Source organism: Eumetopias jubatus, unplaced genomic scaffold, assembly GCF_037043125.1.
Source record: "Eumetopias jubatus isolate StellerSeaLion01/CBP00866 unplaced genomic scaffold, mEumJub1_p1.0 scaffold_5, whole genome shotgun sequence".
Lineage (NCBI taxonomy): Eukaryota > Metazoa > Chordata > Mammalia > Carnivora > Otariidae > Eumetopias > Eumetopias jubatus.
In genome coordinates this window covers 56,673,106-56,694,416 of record NW_028274811.1, presented here as the reverse complement: position 1 = coordinate 56,694,416, position 21,311 = coordinate 56,673,106, and the positions used below count along the sequence as shown (strand labels likewise).

The following is a 21,311-nucleotide window of genomic DNA, read 5'->3' as shown; positions in this document are numbered from 1 at the left end:
CTTGCAACCTTTCAACACCTTAATTTTAGGACTCCTGATTCAGAACTGTAAGAGAATAAATTTGTATTGTTTTAAGCCACTAAATCTGTAGTTATATGTTACAGGACCAATAAAAAACTAGTATACTCCCTCCAGAGTTCATAGCTATTACACTTCCATAGTCTGGCCAATAGAGTATCTTTGCCAACCCATTAGTGAAAAAGGCTATCTTAAGAACCTTCAACCTGTATTTCTTAAATTATAAAAAAGACTGGGAATATTTTCAATGTTTCAAGAGGCATTTGTACTTCCTTCTTTGTTAACTAATTAGATCTATTGGTTTGCTGGCCCTTTCTCCCCACCAACCCCCAGTATAGTTTCCTTTTTGTTTCGTTTTTTTAAGTTTTTATTTAAATTCCAATTAACATACAGTGTAATATTAGTTTCAGGTGTACAATATAGTGGTCCATTGCTTCCATACAACACCTGATGCTCATCACAAGTGTCCTCCTTAATCCCCATCACCTGTTTACCCAACCCCTCACCCACCTCCCCTCTGGTAACCATTAGTTTGTTCTCTGTAGTTAAGAGTCTGTTTCTTGGTTTGCACCTCTCTTCTTTTCCCTATGCTTGTTTTTGTTTCTTAAACTCCACATGAGTGAAATCATATGGTATTTGTCTTTTTCTGCCTGACTTATTTCACTTAGTACAATACTGTCTAGATCCATCCCCATCATTGCAAATGTCAAGATTTCATTTTTTGATGGCTGAGTAATATTCCACTGTATGTATAGGTATATATATGTACATACCACCTCTTCTCTATCCATTTTCAGTCAATGGACATTTGGAGTGTTTCCATAATTTGGCTACTGTAGAGAATGATTCTATAAACATTGGGGTGCATGTATCCCTTTGAATTAGTATTTTTGTATTCCTTAGATAAATAACTAGTAGTGCAATTGCTGAATAGTAGGATAGCTCTAGTTTAAACTTTCTGAGGAACCTCCATACTATTTTCCACAATGGCTGCATCTGTTTGCATTCCCACCAACAGTGTAAGAGGGTTCTCCTTTCTCCGCATCCTCACCAACATCTGTTGTTTCTTGTATTGTTGATTTTAGCCATTCTGACAGTTGTGAGGTGGTATCTCATTGTGGTTCTGATTTGTATTTCCCTGATGCCAAGTGATGTTGATCAACTTTTCATGTGTCTGTTGGCCATGTGTATATCTGCTTTGGAAAAATACTATCTTCTGCCCATTTTTAAAATTAGATTATTCATTTTTTGGGTGTTGAGTTGTATCAGTTCTTTATATATTTTGGATACTAACCCTTTATTGGATATGTCATTTGCAAATATCTTTTCCCGTTCCGTTGGCCCTTTCTTAAATTAACTAATATTAATATACTTGTATACTAAGTGTATTAGTATAACAAAAAGAGAGAAGACAGTATAGTATAACTAAATGGAAGAAAAAATTCATTAAATAGGACAGTACCATCTCACTTTTAGAATCTTTTCCCCCTCTTTTCCTTTGAGTGTTTTTATGTAAATCACAGCCTAAAACAGCAATGTTTATCAAAGTCATTTACTGAGTATGTTGTCTTATAAAAGTCATTCAGCCTTTCTGATAAAAAATAACATATATGGGAGGTTCCTGGCTGGCTCAAGTGAAAGAGCATGGACTCTTGATCTCAGGGTCATGAGTTTGAGCCCCATGCTGGGTGTAGAGGTTACTAAAAAAAATAAATAAATACACTTGAAAAAAACATATATGTGAAAAAGGAACACAACCTTGTACTAATTCAGTGGTTCTTAAACATCTCAGTGGAACTTTGGTGTTTGGAGGAGATAATTCAGGGACTTTCAAACAGTGACATATTTCTGAAAACAATAAAGTCTCATCAAGATTTCATTTGTCTTCCAAACAAGATTGTAAACCACTGGACTATGTCCCCTGTAACCTCTCTTTCATCAATATCTTACTATTTGACCCTTTCACTAACATTTGAAGAGTTTCAGGAAGAATTTCCATGGTCCCTTCTTAAATTTCCCAAATAACTACTCAGTAATTTTTCTTATAAACAACGCTAGAAATTAAGATTTAGAATCCATAAGATGACTGGTTTTCGTTGAATAGGAGGAAACCAACATTAAAAAAAATAACTGTAGTTAAATTTTTTCCCACGGAGAGCATAGCAAGCAAAGATAATAAAGCATTGTACTGGAATATTTACTTTAGTAATGTCAACTACTGAAAAATGTCATTTGGTTTGCACACAGATTTTTCTATTTCAGCGATATTTTACTAAAGATTAAAAGTTAAAAATAACATGAATTATGAACAATTAAAAATAACAACATTACCTCTCAACGCTCATGCTTTTCCTTTCTCCATCCCTTGAAATGAAAAAAAGAAAAAAAAAGTTTTCTTTGCTTTTTCAAAGGAGACTCAGTTCTTTTTAGTCAACCAAAAGGATTTAACATATCAATTACCATTTAAAGATCTCTTTAATGTTTTTGGTTAAAATTTATACACCATGAAGAACAGGGAGGTTTTGTGTTTTTTTTTTTTTAAGATTTTATTTATTTATTTGACAAAGAGAGACACAGCAAGAGAGGGAACACAAGCCAGGGCGGGGGGGGCGGTGAGTGGGAGAGGGAGAAGCAGTCTTCCCGCGGAGCAGGGAGCCCCATGTGGGGCTCGATCCCAGGACCCCGGGATCATGATCCAAGCTGAAGGCAGACACCCAATGACAGAGCCACCCAGGCGCCCCAAGAACAGCGAGTTTTTAAAATCTCAAAATAAAACTACCAACAAAAAATACAGATAGATGCTAATATGATTATATGTATAATGGATCAAGTCTATATCTATCAAAAAGAACAAATTTGAAAATAGGTTATTATAAACTGCTTCTACTGAAGTGTGAATATAAAAACCATGACTTATAAAAACCAGTAAGAGTTAGTAGCGTAATGGCTTACAGTTATATGATATGATTAAATATCAATTACCTAGTTTTTGGCCTAGTATATAACTGTGTTCTCCTATAGCTATTTATTTTTCATTTATACCACTCTATAGAACTTCAGTTAGAATTTGGACACAGCAATAGGATGGTGATTCGGAATCTGAACCATCTAGTTTGGTTGAATTCTAGCTGTTCTGATAGAAGTAGTTGAAACTAAACAGCTGAAATGACATGTAGATTATTCATTTTCCACATATTCAAAGAACCTATTAGGAATGAAGTACTGTTCTAGGCATTGGGTATACAGTTATGACCAAAACAGACCAAGTTCTTATCCTTAAGAAACTTATATCTTACTGGAGGGAGACAAATAAACAAATATAGAAGTAAATCTGGAGTATGTCAGAAGGTAAGAAGTATTAAGGATTAAAAAATAAAACAGAATAGGGGAATAGAGAATGTACATAGAAGGGAAAGGAGGTTTGCTATTTTACATTATTATAAATCACCTATGAATTTCACTTCAAAGCATTACCTGCATCTTTAAATACCACAGATTAATATATGCTATGTTATATCAAGAACTACATTGTTTTCAAGCCCTATGGAAATAAAAAAGAGGATAATTCTTGGGTTAAAGAAAAAAGTTTTATTTCCCATTACCTTAAATACTAGATTATTTATAGTGGTGTGATTTCCTTCTCTGATCTTTTCATTATATCCACTGAAGATCAAAGTCAGCTAACTATGAGCTAAAGAATGAGGAACAGGGGGACGCCTGGGTGGCTCAGTTGGTTAAGTGTCTGCCTTTGGCTCAGGTCATGATCCTGGGGTCCTGGGATAGTGTCCCACATGGGACTTTCTGCTCAGCGGGAAGCCTGCTTCTCCCTCTCCCACTCCCCCTGCTTGTGCTCTTTCGTGCACACGCTCTCTCTCTCTCTAATAAATAAAATCTTTAAAAATAAAAAACAAAACAAAACAAAAAAGAATGAGCGTGGACAGATGAGTAAAGCAGTACCTGCAATCTCTGTAAGATTTAGCAGGTTTAATTATTTTATCAAACTTATTTCATATGCCTCCTCAGTAATCTTGCTTTCTTTTAGTTTAGGTATATAAAGGAATTATTTTGGGGGCAGGCTGACAGGATGATGACAAAATTATAAAAATAGTGCCCCATGTTAATTCCCATTCTTTTTAAAAATTCCCTTCTTTTCACCCACTCTCAACAGTGTACCCTTCTAGCTCTAGGATATTTCTTTTTAAGACTGAGACGAGGGGCGCCTGGGTGGCTCAGTCATTAAGCGTCTGCCTTCGGCTCAGGTCATGATCCCAGGGTCCTGGGATCGAGCCTCGCATCGGGCTCAAAGCCTGCTTCTCCCTCTCCCACTCCCCCTGCTTGTGTTCCTTCTCTCATGTGTCTCTCTCTGTCAAATAAATAAATAAAATCTTAAAAAAAAAAAAGACTGAGATGAAAGAGTGGCAGGGAAGAATCACAGGACCTCTCTTTCAGCCATTTCCTCTTCTCCTACATCTTTGCATGGCTGGCCCCTTCAGGTCCCTGCCTCTGGATCATGGCTGCCAACACCCACTCTTACTCCCCAAGTCATTTTCTAGTCCCTTCCTCTGCCTTACTCTTTTCATTTGTTTATTTGGTTACTTCCTACTTGCCACACTATTCTGCAAACTCCATGAAGGCAAGATTTTGTCTTATTTTCTACTGTTCTTCCCAGTGCCTAGAACAGTAACTAATGAAGTAAGTACTCAGTGCTAAATGAATCAGCCAATCATTTACACGTCTGGAAAAAGAAAAGAAATATAGTTGTTCATGAAGGCTTTCAAAGAATCATTAAATCTCCTCACTTATGGGGTAAATTCTGGAATATAAGCCACCTTTCTTTCCTCAACAATCAGACCACCATTAGTCTCGTGTTCTGAACAAAAAACAAGGTAGGTACAAAAAAGAAAGTACTCATCATTCTTCTTGTCTAACCAATTGCTGTAGCCAACAGCCAAAGAGTGATTCTTTGTTCCTCTTTTCCTTTCCTCCCACCTGCAATCTTTTGACTCTAATTCAAAAATTATATTCCAGAATGAACTAGCCTAAAAAAATTTTAAAACATGTTATCCTATAGGGGCGCCTGGGTGGCACAGTCAGTTGAGCATCTGACTCTTGGTTTCAGCTCAGGTCATGATCTCGGGGTCCTGGGAGCAAGCCCTGCGTTAGGCTCTGTGCTCTTGCAGGGTCTGCTTGAGATTCTCTCTCTCCCTCTGCCCCTCCTTCTCTCTCTCTCTCTCTCTCTCTGGAATAAATAAATAAATCTTTAAAAACAAAGAAAAAAACATGTTATCCTATAGCCTCCATGTCAATGGTTAAAATTGTTATTTCAGCAAATGATAAGGAAAAAACAGAATGACTATACATACAGATACCTTGCCAGGTGTGTTGAACCTAGACCCAGGGAAATATGAAGGAAATGATGCCAAGATGTTTCAGAGAAAAGAAGAGAAAGCAATGTCCTCTGTTGGTAGAGTTCTGTACAAGTAGTAATTCCAAGTGCCTTTAACATTTTCTCTGTAACTTTTCCTATTCCAGAAACCTAGAAAAGAGTCAATATTTATCATTAATACAGTTTTACATTAAGGCAAGAACAGATATTTAATCTCATTATACCTTTTATAACCAATAAAAGGTATAAATAATGTGACCATCTTCACAAGTCATACAAGAAAACTACTTTATTTCTAGGCACATCTCCTAAACTAGTGTTGCATGGAAATTTAAAATTTAAAATTTCACAAAACTTTAAAAAAAGCATTAAAGAGGCGCTTAGGTGGCTTGGTCGGTTAAAAGTCTGCCTTCAGGCAAGGTCATGATCTCAGGGTCCTGGGATCAAGTCCCACATCAGGCTCCCAGCCAGCAGCGAGCCTGCTTCTCCCTCTCCCTTTGCCCCTCTCCCCCACTCATGCTCTCTCTCTCTCTCAAATAAATAAATAAAATCTTTTTTTAAAAGGCAAAAAAAAAAAAAGAGTTCTATGGTCATAGAAACTTGGTAAATGGTGGAATAAGCAAATCTAAAATAAACTTTTTACTGCAAAACGTATTAATCTTTAATATAATATTATCTGTTGTTACCCACTAAGGCTGATATGTTCCAAAGTTCTCTGACCCCAGAAACTTTTTTAATGGAATAGCTATTCATATCTTGAAAAACACAATGGAAAACACTGCTTTATAGCTACACCTTACATATTCTATTCAGTGATCATACATTATATTCTCTGATACAGCCTTTCTTCTGGGCATTGAAAAATGTTTATTTAAATTCACTCCTGCGGGCGCCTGGGTGGCTCAGTTGGTTAAGCGACTGCCTTTGGCTCAGGTCATGATCCTGGAGTCCCGGGATCGAGTCCCCTGCTCAGCAGGGAGTCTGCTTCTCCCTCTGACCCACTTCCCTCTCGTGCTCTCTATCTCTCATTCTCTCTCTCTCAAATAAATAAAATCTCTAAAAAAAAATAAAAAAATAAATTCACTCCTGTATGTGATGTGAGAAAAGCAAGCCCCAGAGCATCAAATAGAGTGTAGTGCAATTATTGTTTTTAAAAAAAGCATATATGCAGAGAAATCTACAAGCTGTAAAAAATAATAAAACACGCCCTTTCTATAACCCCTAAGGGATCGTTTTACCATTTTAAAGATAGAAATGTATTTTGGGTTTTTTTTGTTTTTTTTTTTTGGGCAAAAACAATAAATTTCTAAATCTCTTTGAAGTATCATACCTATTAATCTGATGGCAATTTAGACTTTAGAACCAAGATAGTATATTGTTTCAGCTGAAAGGACCCTTAGAAGTATTCTTCTTAATTTCTGTTCTTCTTGGCAGAGGTACACTTAAAAGTCTTTCATCTGTTACTTTCTTAAAACTTTTTGGCAAACAAACTTCCTAAACCTCAATTTTAGGGTTTCATAGAAAGATTTCTTCAGATCCAAATTCAATCATCCATTATACTTTTTGCTTGTTACCTACTGTTCTAAAACTTTTCAGCAAAGAATGATTACTACCATCCTAAGTAGCATCTCTTCAGAATATATATATATGTGTTTATAAATGTAGTTTATATTTAAATATGAATAACATTATATTTTATATAAATAAAATTTCTAGAAATTTTATACAAAATCTTACCTTTCTAATGGGTAAGTCCTTGATGAAGTCCATCACAGCTTGTCTGCTGGGGAGAATTTGGTATTGTCCATTTGGTTTATTCTTATCACTGCATACTTTTGCTAACATTGTATTTGGGGCAATGCCTTAAAAGAAGAACACTCTGATGACTCAAAGAAGTTGACATGTATCATTTTAAAATATGAGATGACAATACAGAAATGGTGAATGCAAAAAGTCTGAAATGATGTGGAATGGTACTTTAAAAATAACATCTGATAACTACCTATGTCCCCAGGGCTCAATGCAATTTTAGGAAAAGGAACTGTATTACTTATTGTGGAAGCAGAAATAAGGAATATTTAAATCTCCATGGTATTTTAAAGTCTAAGAGTAATTTCTGCGTTTATTTAAGTGATATTATTATTAGTTTACAGACTATCTTTAGTTGCAATACAGGGTTGACTTATAGAAAAGATCCAGAATATAATTTAGGATGGATGTTCACTCTTTGAAAAGGTCTTTTGTATAAATTATCTACATAAAGAAAAACAAAAAAAAACAAAGATTCTGGGTTGTATTATATTTAAAACAATGATAATAAAATATATGCACTCTTTTTATGTTATTCACAAAGCAAATTAGAATTTATCAGAAAGGTGTTTTAAAATTTCTAGGAGATTCAATGATTAAGATAACTTGAAATAGGTATATTCAAAAATAATCATTAAATGATTCAATTCAATTTTTATACACATCCTACTAAAATTTGTTACTTATTCTCACACTTTGGTACAGAAAAAAAAAAGATTAACCTAATCATAATGATAATTTAGGGTCCTCATGATGAATATCAGTTTCTATGCTAAGACACAGTGGTACCCTCATGGGTTACTGACATTTGTAAAACTCTTTTTCCTTTCACCAGCTGGCCCCAGATTGCTATGTTGCTAGTTAGGGCTTCTTCTATTTTCTACTCTGTGGTCACCTGGGGTCTCTCCTGCACAGTAATCCTGGACAGGGCTGAAGACTTCAAAAGGAAAACTAATAAAGTATTATGTACTAAACCAGTTAAAATATATTGTATGCTTTAAAAAGGATAGCTACGTGAGATTTAGGATAGATTTTTTCTTTTGGCTCATAGGCTTTTCTGCTTAATTCCAATTTACCTGTAGGTTCACAGTATTCTGACTACATAAAGTCATTAGAGGTTGAATCAAAAAGGATAAGTAAAACATTACTATATGCTTCATAATGAGAAAATACTAATATCACACTTGAATGAGCCAGTCTGAAAATTTTAACTATGGTAGCCACCAAATCTCTCTTAAGTACCTGCACTGGCTGTCAGTGTTGTTTTCTGCTCGATTCTGAAACGAATTTCCTTTACCACTTCCTCAGCTGATGTTCCAAAAACAATTGAATTTTGGAGTATTTGAGGATTATTCTGTTCTTCGGAGTTCACTTGCAAAGGATTTCCTTGTGGCTGCAAATCAGGAGGACTATCATCAAAAAGTAGTGGAGAGATGGATCGCTCATGCTCATTCAGTTTATTAGCTTCTTTTCCTGGTTTCTCTAAATTATAAACAGAACAGTAATTATCTTCATTTTAAGAAGTACATACTTCATAAATGAGGTTTTCCTACATTCCTTCTAAAGACAAAACAAATCTACTTTAGTTTTGTTTCTAAGAGCCAAGATCAGAAATGTTATTTATATTTCTTTGTTTACCAAAGAAAATACTGATTCTAAGTTTTTCTTAAAAAGAATATTATCTACTTCCATAGTATACATTTGAAGAGAAAACATCTTATGTAAAAATCATGAATTTGTGTTATCTTACCTAAATTAATTGAAACCTAGAATTGGGCCCAGAGTCACATTACTTTTTTCTTTAAAAAAAAAGAAAGAAAGCTTTTTTTTCCTTTACCCATTAAATTAGAATTTAGGAATGAGAAAAAGGAATTAAGCAATTAAGAATAATTATGCCTGAGAAATAAGTTTTGTTTTTGGAGGGAAAAAACCTTAAATTTTCTTCATTCATGGAAGAGACTTCTCAGATATTAAAATACTTTCACTTTTCTTCTTTTAAAAATGCTTTTTTAGGGGCGCCTGGGTGACTCATTAAGCGTCTGCCTTCAGCTCAGGTCATGATCCCAGGGTCCTGGGATCGAGTCCCGCATCGGGCTCCCTGCTCAGCGGGAAGCCTGCTTCTCTCTCTCCCACTCCCCCTGCTTGTGTTCCCTCTTTCACTGTGTCTCTCTCTCTAATAAATAAAAAATCTTTTAAAAAAATGCTTTTTTGATTTTGACTTGCTTATGTATAAAGTATCACTTTTACTGAGGGCACTTTTGAAATAAACAGTAATTACTTCTGGAAGTTACACTTCTTCAAACATACAAATTCTTTTTTTTTTAAGATTTTATTTATTCATTTGAGATACAGAGATAGAGAGAGACAGAGAGCATAGCCGGGGGAGAGGCAGAGAGAGAGGGAGAAGCAGGCTCCCCGCTGAGCCAGGAGCCCAACGTGGGGCTCGATCCCAGGATCCTGGGATCAGAACCTGAGCTGAAGGCAGACACTCAACCATCTGGGCCACCCAGGTGCCCCTAAATATACAAATTCTTAAAGTCTAATCAGATTAGCTATAATATTATCAGTAGGCTACAACCTAATATTACTATTAAAAAGTAAAGTAAAAATAGTAATCTGGTTTTTACCTCATTTTATTTGCCATTTTTCACAAATGGACTGTAAAATATATTTAAATCTATACCAATATTAACAATGTCCTCATGAACAAATCCATTAACGATTACTTTCTGGGCTTAATGGAAGAGAAATACAATTTAATGTATTTATAAAAATTAAGATTAACAACAGAGCTTTCTGATCTCATTTCATAATTTTTTTACATATAAATGTTTTCCAAATTGAGGTAAATGCAGAGCCAAAAATTAAATTTCTAGTTTCAAGACACATATAAATGCATATTATTTTAAAAATGAACTAGGCCTTTTAAGGAAGGTTTTCTAAAGATAATATAAATAATATGACAAACACCAGATTAGTTTTAAATTATAAAGCACATAATATGAATTCAGTTACAGACAAATGTTTTCCAAATCTGAATTCCCAGGCCATATACAAAATAAGCCTTATTTTCAAACTTAATATTAGCTATTATTTAGGTCCTTCAGTTACTTTCATTTTCCATAGTCTGGTTTTAAAATGCAGAGCATCAGGGCACCTGGGTGGCTCAGTCATTAAGCATCTGCCTTCGGTTCAAGTCATGATCCCAGGGTCCTGGGATCGAGCCCCACATTGGGCTCCCTGCTCCGTGGGAAGCCTGCTTCTCCCTCTCCCACTCCCCCTGCTTGTGTTCCCTCTCTTGCTGTGTCTCTCTCTGTCAAATAAATACATAAAATCTTTAAAGAAACAATAAAATGCAGAGCATTTCAGAAAGCATTACGGCTGCGGCACAGTTGAAGTGGTGTCTACCTGGCCCCCTTTGCCCCATCTGGATGGGTAAAAGTCAAGGTAAAGACAGTTGCACAAAAATTACAAACCGAGTAAGGTACCTGTGACATTCATAAGCCCCTTCTGCAGAGTTATCCCGTGTTTTGTACCTCATGTGTCCATCACAGTACCCTTAGGTGGGTCACTGATGGAACACTTGAGTAGGAAGCAAAGCATGCTGCCTTCAGGTTCTGTCCTTGTTAGAGCAGCTACTGAATGGCCCAGTTACCTATTATTCAATCTGTCTACTTCTCTGTGCAGCCTGGCTATATGACTAATGCTCAAGTAGTTTCTTATTTGCTTTCTGAAAAAAAAAAAAAGCCTTTATAATCCCCATAACTGAGGTGATCAGAGTACAAAACTAAGGTTTCCTATCATCTGAAACACTAGGATGAAAGCATCCCATCTTTATGTGGACTATATGGATGGCGAGTGCTAAAAGTATATGGTATTTCGGTTTCTTATATTGCCTCCCGCTTACCATGCAGATTTATATGGCAGAATAAACATAAAATAATAATAATTATTTTATTTGTTTATAGACAAAGTATTTAGCAATACTTTTCCAAAGACTGCACCTTTCAGAAAAGGGGCAAACAGCAGAAAAATGTCTTGGACTTCAGAGGAAGATATATCAATCAGCTGCCATGGTGCCAACTCACTGTTGACAGCTTCCCATGGCATAATGTGAAATCAGATATGCTGAAAAGTCCAGCCCACAGGGATTTATATATGAGAAAAAAAAGTTATAACTACTTAAATTGCTTAAAAATATGAAATACAGGAAGAGTAAAGTACATAAGTAATTGAAAGTTCACATCTCCAAGAAAGTTTGCACATAGTGTAATAAATGAAAAGAACATTAATAGAGAATAAAAATATTTACCTTAGTCCCAGGGTAATTTTTTTTTAACATATTGTGAACATAATTGTTATAGGAGGTCCTCAGGGAGATGCTCTGATATAACCATATAATGGTTTCCCCACCTTCTCTTGTGAAAAGTAAGGAAATAAATGGGTATGTAAAGCAAACTGACATCAGGCTTTGTGTGCCTCTTCCACCAAACAATAAAGATTTACTTCAGAAAATCTTTTGCTCTAAGCCTCTGTGTTCAGGAATGATGATGCTTGTTTATTATTTAATGTTTCTATTAAAGCGAGAGACTTGTTCCTTAGAGTTCTAAATAAGATAGTGAAGTTGTGATTTGATGTCCACACTAAACTTGCTCCAAAGATGTGAGCCCCAAACAATATGAGAGTTAGAATGTTATGCCATCGAAGATCCACCATTTTTGCCTCAGGGAAGGTTACAAACAGGTTTCCCTACTACTGGCTGTCCCCACCTGAAGAAGTCAATGAGTTGTGCACTTGAAATACAGCTGTGGGCTGTGAGTAAACCCTCTGTTTCTACCTTTTCATCCAGGTGAACTTTGCTCAGGGGTCCAGGACAGCTATTTGAAGTAATCATACCTCTGACAGAGGGTTGAAAGCAGTATGTGTAATAGCTACATGTTCTTTGACACTATTTTGGATTAGTAACAAAGGGATCATTGGAAAAAACCTCAGGGTGATGAAACTTCTATATCAGTGTATACGAAAGAATCACAATAAGTTCTAAGGCAAAGAAGAGAGTTAGGAGTCATTAATTTTGGCAAGGTTGAAAACAGTCATAATCACTGTATAACCAGATTACAGATAATTTTGAAAACGGGAAAAAACCCCATCCAATGTTTTGATATGTTTGAGGCTAATTTTTAAAAAATTTAATTTCTTTTAACAACTACAACAAAAGGCCACCTTAGATAGATACCTCCTCAGATTCAACACGATTCAATCCTTTCTTATTAGATCTTCGGAAAAGAACTGCTATGAAATTACTTTGTTCAGGGGCTCTGCACATTCTTAAACTCTAGAGATTTAAATGATTTAAAATAAAATAAAATAATAATAAAATAAAATAAAAATGATTTAAACCAATCTCTTTTGTTTAAAAGTTACAAATTTAACTTAGAAATTCCACTGGTATACTGTAAGTTTCTGATTTCTCATTTTTAATACTTTTTCATAATAAAGGTATATCTAGTTCTACCACCTATGCATGCTGATAAGTTAAATGAGTTAATTCAAAGGGCTTTTTGTTTGTTTTTTAGTTTGATCATTCTAATAAATTGCTTACCATTTTCTAGAGAGTTCCCTGTTTTGATTAAATACTTCCTTTTGTCCTCAGGCCAATTTTGTCTTTCCTGTAAGTGCTTTGTTATATTCAAGTAGGCTTCATCAAGACTCATGGCCATAAAATTGGGATCATAATCAGCAAGTATTTCCTTAACCTTCAAAAGGAACAAAATGGTTTCAATTCTGCTGCCATAGCCTGTAATATAACAGCTGATAAGAAACATTAATATTCTTACTTTGCAACTATAGTAAAAATCCTGCAATCAATAGCTCATGGATTTAGGGAATAAATAATTTATTGCTAGCACAAGTTTGTCCAAATTCTCTTTTGCATTAAAATAGATCAAGAGGGCGCCTGGGTGGCTCAGTCGTTAAGCGGCTGCCTTCGGGTCCTGGGATGGAGCCCCACATCAGGCTCCCTGCTCCACGGGAAGCCTGCTTCTCTCTCTCTCACTCCCCCTGCTTGTGTTCCCTCTCTCGCTGTGTCTTTCTCTGTCAAATAAATAAATAAAATCTTTTAAAAAAATAAAAAATAAAATAGATCATGAAGGCAGAAGACCATGAAAGAGCTTCATTTGATACAAGCTCTATTCAGCCACCTTTATCTAGATATAATGAATGATTCAAATAAATCTCAGACATCATTCTGGTTAAGTAACATAATTTTAAGTAACTGGTCAAAAGTAGAAGTGGGAACAATAGGATCCTGCTCCCCCTCACCTTTTTTGTTTATTTTAAAAAGGAATAATCCTTTTTTTTTTAAGTAGTCTCCACACCCAGCATGCAGCCCAAAGCAGTGCTTGAACTCATAACCCTAAGATCACGACTTGAGCCGAAATCAAGAATTTGATGCTTAATCAACTGAGCCACCTAGGTGCCCCTAAGAAGGAATAATCTTATATAATAGTACTATGTTGCTTTAGAAAGTAGTTTTATTTTAATTAATTATAATATGCACATAAAACTCCACTCAAAACACACTAATGCATGTATCCATTCAGAAAACAAAGCTCAATTATCGAGATTTGGAATGGAAAAGATGACAAAATCTACAGTGGAAGTTTGTGACTATATTAAATGGGAAAAGTCTGGAGCTGCATCTTGAGATAAATAAAGAGATCAGAATTTCCATGGTTCCAGAAATGCCATTTATGAAAGATAGTTTTATTACATGGAACTATAAATTTTTTTAACCACTGAAGTATTAACTGAAATTGGAGGAAATGGTTGCCAAAATAATATATACATATTTGTGAAAAATGTATTTGTTGAATTACGTTATCCTTCCATCTAGTATTTAAAATCTGTCTGCTGTATCATGAGGAAACCTTTTTTGAAGTTTTATAAAATAAAGCTTTTTAGCTTAATTTAATTATGAACAGCTGAGTCAAAGGTAATTTTAGAAAATGGTGATATAAAACTTGGCCAAGCTTTACTCAGAGAGTACCTTAATTAGCTTTGTTCTTCTGGAAGAAACCAGTTTTATAATGTACTCAAATGGAATCTTTCTAGTGAAAATGAAACTCTGGAAAGTCGGGAGTTGGCAGCCAACTAAGATTATTCTGAATGAGAAGTACTCCCTAGAGACATGGAGTACTCACTAACTTCCTTTTCATAGGATACTGCTTGAAGAACAAAAATAGACATGTTCCAGTAAAATTCAAGCACTTAGGCTTCCAACAGTTAAAGCTGTTCCATTCTTTTGGATAAAATAAAAATGGCTTTCCTTAAACTTTTAAACCAAGTCATATATACTAATATAGTTAGAGTCAGTGAATTTGTGCTGTAGTTCGTTCACACATAAGAACCCATTTGCGGGTGCCTGGGTGGCTCAGCTGGTTAAGCAACTGCCTTTGGCTCAGGTCATGATCCTGGAGTCCCAGGATTGAGTCCCGCATCAGGCTCCCTGCTGAGCAGGGAGTCTGCTTCTCTTTCTGACCCTCCCCCCTCTCATGCTCTATCTCATTCTCTCTCTCAAATAAATAAATATTAAAAAAAAAGAACCCATTTGCTATCTGCAAATAAACTAGTTACATCCTGCTCAAATTTGAGAAAGATTTCTCCAATTTCTGTAAGTAACTAGACAGAAAAGAACTAAAAACAATTTAGCTCTCATTACCATATTGTCATAAGTTTTACTGAGGTAAAGCAGGGCTCAAAAAAATTCTTTCTTAGAAGGTCTCTGAAGGATTTTCAAACTTAATGAAAGCCCGTAATACTTATGGTTAGCATTTTATCTCTTTCTCATCAGGAATATGGTAAAAAAGACAAGCAGTAACCACACATAAACGTGCTTCCCCCTTCTCCACCACCTTTTCAGAGATAGGCAAAAGCACTTGCTGCCACAGACTGTTTTTGAAAGAATGAAAAACAGAATTTTTTAAAAATTTGGGGTGGTGTACCATTCCAATTTGGGGAGGTTTCATTTCTAGAGTACATGAGGTGGAATACAAATAAGAGGAGCGAATATAAAGATCATCTACATGACTAAATGGTAGTAAGTGCTTAAGCCATAGTTTTTTAAGGGTTTCAATTCAGACAGCAGTCTTTAACACAATACATTTTACTACAGTAGTCTGAAACTGTTTGATGTAGTATTCTAAAATTTTAATTTATGATTTAAGTTTTAGCACTATCTAAACGAGTTATCAAAAATAGAGAAAATGGCAATTTTTCATATATGACAGTTCAGACAATTTTACTAAGTAATCAAATCTTTATATTTCAGAGATCCTTTTCAAAGCAAGATGATTCCCTTTTTTCCTTGATTATCAGTCTCTCGAACATTAAAGGCTCATAAGCATCTTCACTAGACTGTGGAGCAAGGAAAAGAGTTAATCAAAATAAAGGAATTTCATTACTGTTTAAGAACATTTGATAAAAAATTTATTCACAAGAGGTTGAAATTAATAACATGAATAGATTATGTAAATTATAAATATAAGGTGATTCTAGAAAAAAATGTATGTTGCACATTAAGAAAAAAACAACTAAGGTTAATATAGATTATAATTAAGACAATTCAAAGTTTTCTAGGTAGATAAGAGTTTCTAAACAGATGAAAAAATATGTGGAAGAGCAAAGATCTGGGAAATAGAAGGGTGTATTCCGTATACTCAGCTCAGTTATCAAAAGTGGTAGGAGGTAAGACTTAAAGGAATAAATTAAGGCTGAATTCTGATGTGCTAAGGCCATTTGGACTTGACTCTGTAGGTGACAGGAAATCAGTGAAAGGCCGTAAGTAAGAGTGCTTCATCAGACTTACCTCTGTACTCACAGCTCGGTATTTGTCAAAGTTTGGAGGCACAATAATAAGTTGTGGGCAGAGTCTTTTAGCAATAAATCCTGGCATGGCTGCGCGAACACCAAATCTCCTTGCATAATAATTCGAAGTAGACTGAAAGAAAACGGACCACATGGGAAAAAATATACAAACCTAAATGGACATACCGATCAATGCATTCATAAGAAAGACATTACTGATGGGCATTTTCAAGTCAAGGACATTTGTTTTATAGGCCATAGTTTTGAATCAAGCTTTTACTTTATCCTATCATGGTATTGTGATACCATGACCCTCTCTCTCACTACTGTCTCCATATTTATGTGATACCAGGTAATAAACAAGACTAATAAAAAGGTTCTCTTACATTTCCAATAACTAAACTTGACTGGTTCTAAGGCATACCTGTAACATAGTATATATCAAAGTTTGGATGATAGTGGGTGATACTACATGAAAATAATAGTTATAAAGTAATGTTATAGTACAAACAGTATGGATGTTAAATGAAAGTAACAGTATAGAAAGTAACAGCATGGTATAATAGTACAGATTTGGAATTTGCAGTATTTGAGGTTTTGAAATTTTTCATTTAGAACAAAAGTCAAAGGTTCTATTATATAGTCAGCCAAATTAAATTTCAAAAACTGAAGTGATGAAAGCTTAAAAGAGCTTTTAAAATTACATTTTATTTCTTAAGGCTTGAATATCCTTTTTGGTGAAAACATTTTTAGTAGGAGATGGAACTAAAAATTTATGAAAGTAAGAAGGAGAACATTACTTTTAAATCCTGTTGATGATTATACCACAGTACCATTTATAAAAAAGTTTTTTTTATCACAAATGAAATCTCTAGTGAAAATTCAAAGAAATGTAAAACAGAATCTATCACATGAAGGGATTACTTCAGAATAGTATCAATTTGCCGTAAGTGGCTTTCAAATGGCATTTAAAAAAATCTTGATAGTACTCAAAACTATGTTAATCTTTGATCAGTATTCTGGAAGAGAAAATGCAGATGGCATTAGAAAGACAAATCAGTGTTTTAAACACAGATAAGTCTAACAGAATGGATATGAAAGCTAGATCTGTAGTAAATCTGGAACAAAATTTATGATACGACTTCCTTTATCTTCTAGATTTGTGGTAGATTGTAAATCACAGCCACAATACTTTATAGTTCCTCCTATCCAAGGGTAGGTTCTAGTCCCTCATGCCAAGTGACTTGCACTATGACTTGTTTTGACTAGAAGAATGTGAGGGAGTGACATTATGTGAGTCTTGAAGCCTAGGCATTATGAAGTCGCCTTTGCTTCCTTGGGGATCCAGCAACTATGTAAAGGTCTTGGGTTAAATTGCTAAATGATGATGTACCATGTGGAGAGGGGAAAGCTCAATGGCTGGAAGCCATTCCAGCCACCTTGGCTGAAAGGCCAAGGGTGTTAATAAAGCCATTTTGGATCCTGCAGCCCCAGCTAAATAACTGTAGCCAACCCCAGATAGAGTAAAATTATCCCCTTTGTACTCTGCTCAAATTACAGAATCATGAGCAAATAAATGGTTAACCACTAAGTACTTAAAGGGGTTTGTTATGCAGCAATAAATAACTGCTAAGGGTCTATGTTCCAACTATGAGTGCTAACTTAGAACATTTTGAAGATCCATCAAATTATTCAAAAAAGAATTCTAACTGTAATAGACTGAAATAATCATATATGCACCATCACTACCATTAATTTGTAAAAACGCTTTTATGAATTTAATAGAACAAAAACAATTCTACTTCAAATCTCATTAGAAATGAAGTCTATTAGTTGAGAATACAAAAGGAGTAATCTTTGTTTAAATATGGCAAATAATCATTTTGAATTTGGAAATAATTTTTAGGAGGATATAATTTATAGGAAGGAAAATATTTTGCAGATCTAGCAGTGGGTTTAGCTTTAAAATATATATACATATGCACACATAGATAATTCCATATAAATATATGGTGATATATATTCTCAATAAAATTAAATACATTTTTTTCAAAAATCAGCTGATGATTTGTAGGAAAGGGAAATAGTCTTTCGGTAAACATTGTTTGGAACCTGAATTGTTAGTAGCCTGCATACTTATGGGAGCAGAGATGATAAACAAAGAGATTATAATAAAATAGTAACTCAGTAGGAATTAGGTTTATAGCTATCTAAAGCATTTGAAGGAGTTAGGAACAGGGAAGAACTCTCCTTGTTTCTCTTACATGTTTTTTCATACCAAAATCCATCTATTCCAGGGGCCATTATTAATTCCCCACACACTTTTAGCCACATATAGCAATCCTGGTCATCTTTACCTTCTATGGTTAGGGTGGTGATAAGGTAGAGCAACATGGTAATCAGAAAAGCAAAGGTTCCAAGTCATGAGAAAAACTAATTACAGTAGTACTATAATAAAATATATTACCCTAGACCTAAGGTTGGCAAACCTTTCCTGTAACGGTCCAGATAGTAGTTACTTTGGGCTTTGCAGATCATATGGTCTCTCTTGCAAGCTACTCAACTCTGCTCTTTTAATACAACAACAGATGAATGGGTGTGATTGTTCCAATAACATTTTATTTACAAAAAAAGACTAGATTTGGCCTGCTTGCAAACCTGCTCTGGAGTAACACTTCCTTTTCTTTCTTCTCCAATTCCCTTTTACCGGAACAGTTACTTAAGAAAAATACAGCTTGCAACAGAAAGATACAATGCCACTCTACCATTCACCAGGTTTGTAACTTTGGGGAAGATTTTAAACACCTCTCTGAGTTTGTTTTTTGTCTGTCAAATGGAAATAAAAATTTGTACCGCAAGAGATGTTGAAAGGATTCAGTAATTGAACACATATAAAGCACACAGGAAAATGCCCAGCAAACTGGCAGAGCTTACTAAAGGCTTCTCCCTTCATGAACCAGTAAGGCTTACTCGAATATGTTATGAAATTTCCTTTTTGTCTTTGATCTTTACCTACTTACCAACATAGTCCTTGATCCTACAGCAATAGGTTTATCCTTCAATTCTGGATTGTCTCTCATTTCTACAGCTGCATAGAAAGCATCCATGTCAATGTGCACTATAGTATTATTCAGATCCCGGCTCTGTTCTAATTCCATTGCAAATCTGTCAACCTTAATTTTTAAAAAGTTAACATATTTTGAGTCAACATGCTATTGAAACAGCACCAGTCATCACATTAATCTCACTTTTAGTAGGCATCTCTCTCTGCCTGTCCATCCACCCGCCTATCTATATATACTTGATTGTTGTTTATTAACACTGGTAATTGCATCTATTTTCATGAAGACAGGCAGTTAAACCTCAAATATCATGCCCTACCAACACTTTAATCTCTCAATAACTACAACCACATGATAGGTAATAAATATTTACTGAATAAATGAACTATTCCAACTGATTGTATCAAATGATTCTTCTGCTTTATAAATCTGAGGACCAACTTACTGTAAAAAAAAAGCTTCAGGTTAGGTAAAATAAACATCTCTCATTTGACTCATTAACATTAATGTCTTAAGACAGAAACAAAGGAAATGTACAATGAATGATTATATACTTCTTTGGTATATTATGTTTATGCTGAATAGTATTGTACAAGTGAATATACCAACCATAATGTAAACATTCCCTCTGTAGAAATGCCTTTATAAAGCTAAAATTTGGTAACTGTTAGTCAATACAAATCAAAATTGAAAATTTAAGCTATAATTTATTCTGTCATGAAACTTCAATATGTATGTCAAATATAACAGTGAAGAACCTTAATCTTTAAAGCACTTTTTATTTCTCTAGTGAGAAAGCATCGGATTGATAAGAAAGAAGAAAGGGAAATGAAAGGAAGTAAAAATAACCAAAGTAGGGCAGTAAGAAAAGGGTTTATGTAACACATTTCCAAGTGTTCCTTTTTTGTGGCCTCTACTATAGAGGCTGAAGAAGCTAAATATGCTTCCCTGCTTTCCCTGCAGCCAAGGGTGGCTGGCTGTGTGACCATTTTGATCTATGATCACTTTGAATAAGCTAGAATACAGAAAGAGCATGGAAGAGTGGCTGGCACATGGTACAAGTTTAATGAATGTAATCTATGACTAAAGGATCAATGGATAGCTGCATAGCAAAACAATCAAAAACTGAGGGGAAGGGGCGCCTGGGTGGCTCAGTCGTTAAGTGTCTGCCCTCAGCTCAGGTCATGATCCCAGGGTCCTGGGATCGAGCCCCGCATCGGGCTCCCTGCTCGGCGGGAAGCCTGCTTCTCCCTCTCCCACTCCCCCTGCTTGTGTTCCTGCTCTCGCTGTGTCTGTCTCTGTGTCAAATAAATAAATAAAATCTAAAAAAAAAAAAAAGAAAAAGAAAAAACTGAGGGGAAAATAGCCAGATATAAGCAAGTGAGCTGGGTGGGCTCTGGAATGAAAGCAATTTCCATCATGTGGCGATCCCTATAGCAGGTTTTTTCAAAAGTGGAAAGTTACAGGGGTATAATTTGCCTTTTTCTCCTTGTTGGACTTCAACCTTGCTTCCATTCTGCAAAATTTTTTTTCATGGCCTTCCTTCTTAGCATTTTAGTGATACTAGCTTCCCACTAGCTACAGGTTAAGCCTACACTTCTCTTTTAGAAATAATCACCCTGACTTCATCAAGATAAAAAGCTTTTGCACAGCAAAGGAAACAGTTAACAAAACCAAAAGACAACCGACAGAATGGGAGAAGAAATTTGCAAATGACATATCAGATAAAGGGTTAGTATCCAACATCTATAAAGAACTTATCAAACTCAACACCCAAAGAACAAATAATCCAATCAAGAAATGGGCAGAAGACATGAACAGACATTTTTCCAAAGAAGACATCCAAATGGCCAACAGACACATGAAAAAGTGCTCAACATTGCTCAGCATCAGGGAGATCCAAATCAAAACCTCAATGAGATACCACCTCACACCAGTCAGAATGGCTAAAATTAACAAGTCAGGAAACGACAGATGTTGGCGGGGATGTGGAGAAAGGGGAACCCTCCTACACTGTTGGTGGGAACGCAAGCTGGTGCAGCCACTCTGGAAAACACTATGGAGGTTCCTCAAAAAGTTGAAAATAGAGCTACCATATGACCCAGCAATTGCACTACTGGGTATTTACCCCAAAGCTACAAATGTAGTGATCCAAAGGGGTACATGCACCC

General features: G+C 35.2%; 1 protein-coding gene across 2 annotated transcripts in view; it reads right to left on the bottom strand.

Annotated features, from left to right (window-relative positions):
- Positions 1–21,311, bottom strand: part of POLK (DNA polymerase kappa) — a 66,081-nt gene that overhangs the window by 11,064 nt on the left and 33,706 nt on the right. For both annotated transcript variants that reach the window (XM_088023350.1, XM_088023349.1), the window contains exons 4-10: positions 19,099–19,251; positions 16,080–16,211; positions 12,816–12,969; positions 8,456–8,695; positions 7,142–7,266; positions 5,388–5,554; positions 2,350–2,382 (exon numbers count right to left, since the gene is read on the bottom strand). In XM_088023350.1, coding sequence (XP_087879476.1) covers positions 2,350–2,382; positions 5,388–5,554; positions 7,142–7,266; positions 8,456–8,695; positions 12,816–12,969; positions 16,080–16,211; positions 19,099–19,251 — 1,004 coding nt within the window. The remainder of the gene's footprint in view (positions 1–2,349; positions 2,383–5,387; positions 5,555–7,141; positions 7,267–8,455; positions 8,696–12,815; positions 12,970–16,079; positions 16,212–19,098; positions 19,252–21,311) is intronic.